This window comes from Ctenocephalides felis, unplaced genomic scaffold, assembly GCF_003426905.1.
Source record: "Ctenocephalides felis isolate EL2017-DRISC unplaced genomic scaffold, ASM342690v1 CF-g0.4_SCAFFOLD_01170, whole genome shotgun sequence".
In the NCBI taxonomy this organism is placed as follows: domain Eukaryota; kingdom Metazoa; phylum Arthropoda; class Insecta; order Siphonaptera; family Pulicidae; genus Ctenocephalides; species Ctenocephalides felis.
Genome location: NW_020537324.1, coordinates 25,413,847 through 25,423,619, shown reverse-complemented (window position 1 = coordinate 25,423,619; position 9,773 = coordinate 25,413,847). Strand labels below are relative to the sequence as shown.

At 28.4% G+C, this 9,773-nt stretch overlaps 3 protein-coding genes across 3 annotated transcripts in view; 2 read left to right on the top strand and 1 right to left on the bottom strand.

Moving 5' to 3' along the window:
* The first annotated feature begins 2,644 nt into the window (after window positions 1-2,644).
* Window positions 2,645-4,956, top strand: LOC113365924 (mitochondrial import receptor subunit TOM22 homolog). Its single transcript, XM_026607470.1, has 4 exons — window positions 2,645-2,810; window positions 2,888-2,929; window positions 4,155-4,394; window positions 4,833-4,956. The coding sequence occupies exons 1-4, from the start codon at window positions 2,712-2,714 to the stop codon at window positions 4,872-4,874; spliced, it is 423 nt and encodes a 140-aa protein (XP_026463255.1). The 5' UTR covers window positions 2,645-2,711; the 3' UTR covers window positions 4,875-4,956.
* Window positions 4,957-5,167: 211 nt separating this feature from the next.
* Window positions 5,168-7,173, bottom strand: LOC113365919 (ribosome biogenesis protein WDR12 homolog). Its single transcript, XM_026607461.1, has 8 exons — window positions 7,001-7,173; window positions 6,630-6,926; window positions 6,420-6,560; window positions 6,152-6,327; window positions 6,012-6,079; window positions 5,701-5,947; window positions 5,424-5,556; window positions 5,168-5,345 (listed from the first exon to the last, which is right to left on the bottom strand). Exons 1-8 carry the CDS (start codon window positions 7,060-7,062, stop codon window positions 5,192-5,194), a joined length of 1,278 nt encoding a protein of 425 aa, XP_026463246.1. The 5' UTR covers window positions 7,063-7,173; the 3' UTR covers window positions 5,168-5,191.
* A 130-nt stretch (window positions 7,174-7,303) lies between these two features.
* The window catches only part of LOC113365913 (WD repeat-containing protein 75-like), a 29,768-nt gene continuing 27,298 nt past the window's right edge, over window positions 7,304-9,773 (top strand). The window contains exons 1-6 of the mRNA XM_026607456.1: window positions 7,304-7,527; window positions 7,593-7,794; window positions 8,028-8,311; window positions 8,376-8,508; window positions 8,854-9,067; window positions 9,524-9,750. Of these exons, the coding sequence (XP_026463241.1) occupies window positions 7,424-7,527; window positions 7,593-7,794; window positions 8,028-8,311; window positions 8,376-8,508; window positions 8,854-9,067; window positions 9,524-9,750 (1,164 nt within the window). The 5' untranslated portion in view covers window positions 7,304-7,423. The remainder of the gene's footprint in view (window positions 7,528-7,592; window positions 7,795-8,027; window positions 8,312-8,375; window positions 8,509-8,853; window positions 9,068-9,523; window positions 9,751-9,773) is intronic.

The following is a 9,773-nucleotide window of genomic DNA, read 5'->3' as shown; positions in this document are numbered from 1 at the left end:
GTATTAGTAGAAATAAAACGCTTGTTGTAAATTGTTCGAAATAATACGAACATATTTAAAAAAATCATTTTGATCAAATCGCTCATAAATCTGAATAAAAATCATCAATTTCTAAAAGTAACCATTTTTGCTTGCAAGTTTGATGTTAGTTGTACATTTGTCATCATTGACGAAAAATCTGCAATTCAATCGTACCTGTACTGTATCTATTCTATTCTTTTTAAGTTTGTGTAAAAATCAACTACTTTTACTCTAAGAGTATGAATTGGCTCAATTGTGAAAAAAACTTCCAAATAAATTTATTGCAATTTTTTAAAATAATGTACACATTATTATGATAAGCATCACTTCAGTTCTTAACAAAAATGTTACGAAATTGCCTTATTCTTTATAAATTACATGAAAACTACAACAAAAACAATATTACCTAATTATAATTGAAATAAAAATATTTTTATAATTATTTGTTAAAAATTAATATATACCTATATTTATATGCGTATATCATTGGATTTCATACGCTGATTTGTAGATACATATTTATATTATTAATCTATTCTTCATATCGAAGTTTAAAACTATGTAACATGTTATATGTATAATTGTAACATTAAAAGTTGAAAAAAGTTTTGAGTTTAATTTTTCTCGATAAAATGAACATCATTTTTGGTTATTAATTATTATATTGCATAATTGCATATAAAGAGAATGGAGAAAATAAAGTGCACTGACAAGATAACAAATGAAGAAACAGGAGAAGAAAGGACTGTACTGAGCACCAGCCAGAAAAAGGAAACTGATCCTGAAAAAGGAAACTGGATCGGACCCATTCTGTAAGAAGAGTGCCTCCTACACGACGTCGTCGAAAGCAAAATAGAAGGACTGAAAGGATTGGGAGAAGAAGAATGCAGATGGTTGATGACTTACGCAAGAAGAGGAAATACAGATAACTAAAGAGAGGACCAGGAAACATGGAAAAAAAAGTTTTGAAAGGAAAATTCATACAAAAGAATATAAAGTGATTAATGGTCATTAATTAATGGTAATAAAACGGTAATGGGAATAATAAACAAGGTAGGGAAAGACAATCATTGATTTTGTGATGCTCTCATACCATGGGCCTGTCTTTGGGCAGACTACTATTTATTATTATTATTATAATGCATAACCAAAACATATTTGGAACCACACATGAGAGAAAAAAATAAAATTTCTTCATTAAGTGAGGGTAATATCTTGCATGCATAAATTATGAAATGGGAATTTAATGGGAAATATTTAATTCAATTTACTTATCAACTTTGGTTCTTTATTAAGAAATATATGGACTTTTGATTTAATAAAGGTATATAAAGGTAAAAGTCTACAAATCCGGGGTTACTAAAAGAATATACTTTGCAATTTGTTTTTTTTTTTTACAAAAATCCAATTTTGTGTCGTCCAGTCCTGGACCAAAATGCAATGAAGTAGCAAATATTAGACAGTATTTTTTAATTACGTTTGATAGGGTATTTCTCTCGTATCTTAAATTTAATCAATTTTTAGTGGATATTTTTGTTGTTAAGTGATAAATCATTCAAGTAACAAATTAGAATAACAAATAACATACATAAAATAATATCTTTAATCTAATGCACCCATCCCAAAGAAAAACGATTGTCAATAACAATAATGTTTTATAATTATATTTTTAAGGAGAAACCTATATTACGACTGCTTGATATCAGGCTGTTCAGGGTATGAGATACGGAGAAGCTTAAATATAATCAAATTTTTAAACAAATGTTTTTGTTGTTGTTAAATGATAAATCATTCAAGTACTTTTTGCAAGTAACAAATTAGAATTACAAAATCAACATACATGGAATAAATATAAGCTTTATATAATATTCTTAATATGATACAGCAATCCCAGAGAAGAGCTATTACCACAGTATTGTTCTATATCTATATTTTCAAGTAAAAATCTATATCACCACTGCTTGATATCAGGCTCTTCGGGGTAGGTATCGAACCTTGTGTTACAACCCCAAAGATCCTAGCATATGAGCCACAAAGAAGCATAGATATTGAATAAAATTGAATTTGGAGCAATTTTTTGTTAAGTGATAAATCATTCAAAACTTTTTGCAGGTAACAAATTAGAAAAAGACATAACACTATACACATGAATCAAATAATAGTTCTGTAAAACGGTATTACTAATACCTATAACTTTAATTTGATGATGACAGAAAACAGCAAAAATGATATATAATAATTGTAATAATAACTTCGATTATAATTTTGATACTAAACAATAGAAAAAATCAATTTGCTATTATTTAATCAAAATAAATTTTAAATATTGTGCACATAGAAAGCGTGACAAAAATATACGGGATCCAAAAACAAGAGAAATTCAAAAAAAAACAAAACATATGAAAACATCAGTAATTCATTCGGGTCAATTTTAATTTTAAGTAGCATAATTTAATCTTATTTTTATTTCAATAATTTGAATTTCCGCGTCATCGTTTTTTATATTGGTCAAGTTTAAAGTCTGCCTATAGGGTCTGAAGTTTGAAGAGTTTGAAACTTGCAGCAGTGACATCTCGTACTTTTACTGTAAGTAAAAAGGTTCATGGTGCTATCAATTTTAATCCATAATAATTGTTATCTAAATAAAAGACTGCAAAAAGTGTATTAATTATTAATTCGTTGTTTTTCTGATGGATGATTCTGCAGTCGAATTAGAAGATTGGTCAGTTGATAGCGGAATGGATTCGGGAAATAGCAAAGATGAAACTCCGGAACGAAAATCTGACGAGGTGTGTTGTGATAATATAAATATTTAATAATTTTTGAGTCGTGTTGATATTAATTAATTTCAAATGTTTTTTTGTAGTTGACAGGAGTCGTGGCAAAATCTACAGAAAATTATGACGATGTAAGTATTAAATTTGTAATACATAACCTCAATTGTAAAGGACATATTTAGGAAAGAAATATTTGAAATGCTTTACAAGGCGAATTAGTGGAATTTAGGAAATATTGCATTTTTTACAATCATAACTATCTGTATTGTATGCAAAAATGCAATTGTATCTACTTTATTTCTCGATATTGCCCATTAATTCCCTCATGCTTGAAGTGCTCTCTATAATTTTTGTACAACTGGAACATAATTAATTCTATATTGATATTAGTGATTTGTTGTTTTGATAGAAAATTTAAATTGTTTTGTAATGAGTAATTGTCAAAAACTTAGACCTCTCGATGTGTTCATGTAAAGAATATTGTAAGTTGAACATAATTCATTTAATTCATAAATATGTTATATAACAAATATTTGAAGATAAATTAGAGACACACATCATTTTAATTTTTATAATATTTTTCTTTAATTATTATAATTAGTAACATGTTTCATGGACAGCCCTAAATACCATTTTTCACATCTACAACAAACTGATGTATATGTAAATTTGCTGTTATTGAATTTTCATTGCTTGAAATTGAACATAATATCCCTTATGCTTAAAATACTTTTCATAATTTTGATACTGATTTTGATCACTTTGCATATTTCTATAAAGAATGTTCCAGTTAATGTTTTTTTCTATATTTTCTTTGTTAAATATTCATAATTAACTTTTAACTATTCTCATTACGATTACTATTACTCATTATATTGATTACCCCTTATAAGCTTTGTAGTTAAATTTGACATAAAACTACGGTAAAAACTTTGTTAAGAAATCTGTGGATAGATATCATTGAATTTTTCATAAAAATAAAGCGGCAAAAACTTTGTTAAAATATCCGTGGATAGATATCTTTGAATATTTCATAAAAATAAAATGGCAAAACCTTTGTTAAAAAATCCATGAAAAGATATCTTTGAATATTTCATAAAAATAACATCTAATAATATGTGATATTAAAACCCTTTTAAACCAACATTACATGAGTAATTTGCACTTTTCTTATTTACATATTAGATATTTGTTAATTTTTGAATATTAACAAATATCTAATTTGTTAAAATTAATCAAATAATCAAATTTGTTAAAAGATATTTGTTAAAATTTTAATAGGTACTGTTTTCTCTGTAAAAATAATGCATATTATTCATGTTACCAAATGTTAATACAAGTTTATTTTTTTCTCAGGAGCCTGATGAAACATTGGCAGAACGTCTTATAGGTTTAACTGAAATGTTTCCTGAACCCGTTCGTAAAGCAGTATCAAAACTTACGTACAACTCTTATAGAGGAGTAAAAGGCTTATATGCTTTCTCGTGTGCAGCTACATGGCTCTTTTTTAGTTCATCAATTATTTTATTTGCACCTGTTATGTTTGAAGTAGAGAGGGCACAAATGGAACAAATGCAAAGAAGCCAACAAAAACAGGTAAATTATGAAGATAACACATGATAGTTAATAGATATTTTAGTTCAAACTGTTGTATTAAAAAGGGGGCCATTCATTAATTATGGGTTGATTTTTCAGCCCCTACTCCTCATTGGTAATATGTTGATATTTAAAGCTGCGCCCTTTCCCACAATCAACATTATGTTTATTTTTGTAGTGCCTACAAAAATCATACAATTTTTGAAAATCTTTGTAAAAAATAAATATATATGATATCTTACTCGATTCCCTCTCCCCACTTTACAAGCCCTCACTTTCCCTAAAAGATTCATATGAATTTATAATGCTAAAGATTTAAGCATTGAAGTTTAAAGAGAATTTTCAATTTGCAAGATGAAATTTGATTGAAGTGAATATAAATATAATCGATTCCTTTTTTTTATGAAGAATGTGTTCTAATAAATATTTCTTTTACAGGTCTTATTAGGACCTGGATCCGCCATGCCAATGCCACGATAGATTTTAGGATAGGCTGTAATGTGAACCTTAGAACTTTATGATTTGGATTAAAAATCATATTGCATTTTTGAACTATCATTTATATGTTTGTTTATATAGATTACTAAAAATTTTAATGGTTGCACAGTGCATAACATAATATATTAGGTAGTTGAAAGTTGTATTTGAATATAGTGTAAATGTTATAAATAACCATGATTCTTTTACTAGTTGAGGCAGTCATTAGTTTGATCTGAGTACGTATAACTAACATCACACAAAATAAAGTAATGGCAGTATACAATATTAAAAGAAGTATTTTTACTAATTCATTCTATTTAACTCTCTAATTCTTTCTTATTAGCATTTTTTGACTTAAATATTCGAACAGTATTGTCTTTTCCTCCTGATACCATGTACTTTGGATTTGACCAGTCACAAGTAAGAACATTATCTTCATGTCCAGAGAGTTCAAATAATGGTGCTTTGGAGCTACAAATTAAATGTACAATGTTATTTGTCAGCATATCTAAAATGGTATATTGCAGTTTAGTTATTTAAAATATTTACCTTCTGCAATCCCAGAGTTTCACTTGATTATCATATCCACCGGATAAAAACAAATGTTCTTCATTCTTTGACCAGCAAACAGACTGAACCCATTGTGTATGGGATGTGTAAGTTTGTTTTACTAGGCTTCCCTCTGAAAACCATTATAATTATATTTTATAAGAATATTAATGTTGACCAATATTTAAATTGATTTTTTTCATAGAATAATGAAAAGAACTTTTATTACACTAAACTATAGGCAATATTCTTCACTTCAAATTGTCTATTTTCTTACCATTGGACCGTGGATCATAAAGCCTAACATGTCTATCTGCAGAACATGTAATTATCATATTGTTAACAGTGGAATGATCCAAATCGAAAAATGCTTTATTTCCCACAATTTCACTTTTTATTCCTCCTAACTCAGCATCCCATAACTTTATTGTATGATCCCATGAAGCTGTAGCTATTGTATTTGTATCGATCCATTGAGCTGACAATATAGCTTCTTTATGCCCTTGTAAAGTCATTTGAGGTGTCTAAAAATTCAATGCATATAAAAAAAAGAATTTTATTTAAAATGATTATTATTTTTTAACTTACTCTAACTTTTCCATTATCACCCTTCAAACGTTTACTAGAAGACTCTCCAGCATCTGTGTCTTCTAGAGCTAAATTGAGAATCAGAACTTAATACCCTTAGATAATAATTAATAAATATATTTTGAAGTTTATTCACTTACAAGCACCCCAAATTTTAAGAAAAGTATCCCAACTTCCAGTTGCCATTAGAGATCCATCTTTATTGACCGATACACATTCCAATCCACGTTCATGACCTTTGCAAACAACAACACATTCAACAGCATTATCTGATATATTCCATTGCCAAATGTGTGCGCTTTGATCATGTGATACGCTAAAGAAATAGAAAATAATAGAAAAAATTCCATTGCCAATAGATCAAATAAATAAGATGGAACATTTTGAAAAGTTAGCAGTTTGTATTACCTAACAAATGTTGATGTCTTGTCATTCACAGATATCCAAGCGACTGCTTTTACAGGATCTGCATGTGCTGGTATTGTAAGAACTTCAGTACCTTTTGTTGTCCATATGTGGACTGTACCATCGTAACAACCAGTCAATATCCTTAAGAAATAATAAAAGACAATAAAACAAGACTTTCAATGAAGTTCATCTCTTTTATACAAAAGTTACCATTTTCCAAAGGTTTGAGCTGATGACACCCAATCATCGTGCATGAGACAATCCTGGGGTTCAGGAGATGGATGTCTCTCAACATATTCAACGTCAATGACATCTTCAGTAGATATTTCTTTGCCTTGCAAGTGCTCACCAAGTGGCAATCTCAAAAACTCATTATTTATAAGAAAGTCGAAATCCACATGTTGTCTGTCACTTTGTGATTCTAGAATTATTGCATTTACAAGATTGTTTAAAGTTTCAATAGTAGAAGATACTGGAATCCAACATGGTGAATCAGGAATAGCATATCTGGGGATGGAAATATCATATGCAAAAATTGACAATTGGGGTTAATAATATAAAAACGAATAAAATAGGCTCACTGTTCTTGTTTGGTGAAGAGTCGTACTTGGACTTGCACGTCCGTGCTCTGTGAACTGCTCATTTTATTATGGAGTAATGAAAATCTTAACGTCTCAGAATATTTGGTTTATTTACAATATATTTCTTAATAAATTAACAACAGTGACATTTATATACGTCTTTAACCATTACAAACTAGAATTTAATAACATAACCTTTTTGAAATAAACAGGAAAAAGGCCTGTATAAAATATTGACGGAACTCAATAGTGAAGTTGGCTATGAATTATATTTTCAGATTTAATTTTCAATGTGGTATTTGAGGTTAGAGTTAAATCCGTGAAATGTGTGATAGACGCATGTTTTCAAACCATTTGATTTATTAATATGTTATTAGAATAACACATTTAGTCGTTAATATTTATGGATATTAATTAAAAAATATGGTTTGCATAACTTCTGATCAACCTGTGGAAGAATTAGTTATAAAACGAAAAGGTGGAGGCAGTGTTATAAATCACAGACCGCTATTTTCTGACAATGGACAGTATGTATTGTAAATTAAGTTATAATATCTAATCTCAAAATATTAATACATTCATTTCTTATTAGGATTATTTACGTAATATGGGGTAATGTAGTTAGAGCATACAGTGTACAAACTGGAGAACTTCTTCGGGACTATGAGGGGCTCATCGATAACATTGTTGCTGTTCATTTTCATCCTTATAATTCAAAACTGTTAATAGCTTGTTCTGAAAGTGGAGAAGTCGGATTTTGGAAATGGAAGTCTGGAATTTATCACAATAAAATTGTAATTATGGAATTTATAAATATAATGATCATTATTGCCCTTATTTTGTCCTATTTGAGTATTTACTTAGTATTTACTTTGAATGAATAGGAATCTAGTCATGTTTTTGTATGTATCATATTCCTAATTTAACCATTTCATTTTTTTTTCTTATAATTGGTGTTATAGTACTAAACTTTATTTATAAACGGAATGTCAAACATTTTGAATAATATATATTTTTTCTTTTTCAGCAAATCAAACTTGATAACAAATTTTGCATATCTACATTTGACCTAGTTGCTATCGATAAAGGTGCAATTTTAATTTCATGGAAACATATTGACAAAGGCAAAAAGTATCACTTCGGACTTTTTAACTTACAAAATGGAACATTGAAGACAAAGATTGAAGTTTCTCTCAAATCAGCAAGCTTCAAATTATCAATTGGTGGACGACCTGGATCTCAATTTTTATCAATAGTGCAATTAAACAAATTATATACCATTGATTTGTCAATGAAATTATCTCTTTCATTGTATGTATATCATGTTATAATAATAATTGGAAATCTATTTTTAACTAATCACATGTATTTTTAGAAAATATATATCAGAAAATAGTTCCTTCACTTGTGTTGAGTGTCATCCAGAGTACTATTTTGTTTTGACTGGTGAGACAACTGGCAGAGTTATTTTATGGCAAGGCATTCTTTGTGAGGAAAGAAGTGCACAGGTAATATTGAGACATGTCTCTTTTTATACAAACCAGACTATTAAAAAATATCTGGTTAATTACGTAGCAATGAATTTAACTAATTCAAAGCATGTCCATTTGTTAATTTCAACACTAATGCAATAAGTAAAAACTACAATATTAAGATTATGATTAAGACATTGATCTGTATTTACCAGATTGTTTTTAAACTCATTAATTGACAAAAGTAAAATATTATAAATAAAGAAATGCCAAAAAAGTTGCTCATTTTACTTGTTGGTTTCAGTACTTATAAACTTTAAATTTTGAACGATTTTTTTCATAACCGTTTATATTATGTTATCTCACTAAATTTATTTTTAGGCAATTTATCATTGGCATACATTGCCCGTGGCATGTTTGGCTTTTACAAAATCTGGAAGTCATTTCTATTCTGGAGGTCATGAGCGAGTGCTCGTTAAATGGACTGTTGATAATCCAAATCACAGAAGTACTCTTCCCCGTTTGCCTGGTGGTGTTTGTCATATAGCAGTTGGCCCAGAAAATCATAGGGTTGCAATTTGCACTCAGGATAATGGTAAGTGCTACTTATTGTTTTTTTTTTACTTTACTAATTATTTACATAGTAAACAATTCATTATGATTTCTTTTAATGATGGATTAAAACTAGATATTATTAGATATGTTTATGTTAATTTAGGCTTACATTAATCTATAATTTAATACATTTGTTGTTCAAATGTATGTAATGTTTATCTCATACCCGTATTTCATTTTATTGTGCAATACATTTCTTAGAGCAAACATTGTAACTTAGTACAGATATTCTGTTGACACAACTTGAGTGTGGTATTATTTTAATAGTTTAAAAAATAGTAAATAAAATTTAAATTAAAAAATAGTTGAATATGTGGGTCTAGTTTATACTTGGCTAAAATGGATTTTATGGAAATTAGTTTAGAGCGGAAATGTATTTACAACTTTTACAGTGTGGTAATATAACATGTGAAAATACATGAATCTTATTTTTCAGGTGTTCAAATTTTAGATGCACAAAATAGAATAATATCATGTATTCAGCACTTTGCTTGGGGTGTTTATGTGGATTTGAAGGACTCTGTGAATGTACCGAAAACAAATGCTGAACCACCTTTTCCAGCCGGTTTAGTATATGATCCAACTACACAATCCATAGTTCTAAATGGCCAAACAGGGCATGTCCAATTTTATTCTACGCATTCTAAAAGTTTATTATATAAGGTAAGCATCTCAATTATTATGAA

What these genes read in the sequence shown, in the direction of transcription:
- LOC113365924 (XM_026607470.1), top strand. Translation starts at nt 2,712, where the DNA reads ATGGATGATTCTGCAGTCGAATTAGAAGATTGGTCAGTTGATAGCGGA. An exon ending in CGGAACGAAAATCTGACGAG is followed by an intron (nt 2,811 to 2,887) that starts GTGTGTTGTGAT and finishes GTTTTTTTGTAG; the next exon opens with TTGACAGGAGTCGTGGCAAA. An exon ending in CTACAGAAAATTATGACGAT is followed by an intron (nt 2,930 to 4,154) that starts GTAAGTATTAAA and finishes TTTTTTTCTCAG; the next exon opens with GAGCCTGATGAAACATTGGC.
- LOC113365919 (XM_026607461.1), bottom strand. Translation starts at nt 7,062, where the DNA reads ATGAGCAGTTCACAGAGCACGGACGTGCAAGTCCAAGTACGACTCTTC. An exon ending in CTCTTCACCAAACAAGAACA is followed by an intron (nt 6,927 to 7,000) that starts GTGAGCCTATTT and finishes TTCCATCCCCAG; the next exon opens with ATATGCTATTCCTGATTCAC. An exon ending in TTATGATCCACGGTCCAATG is followed by an intron (nt 5,557 to 5,700) that starts GTAAGAAAATAG and finishes AATGGTTTTCAG; the next exon opens with AGGGAAGCCTAGTAAAACAA.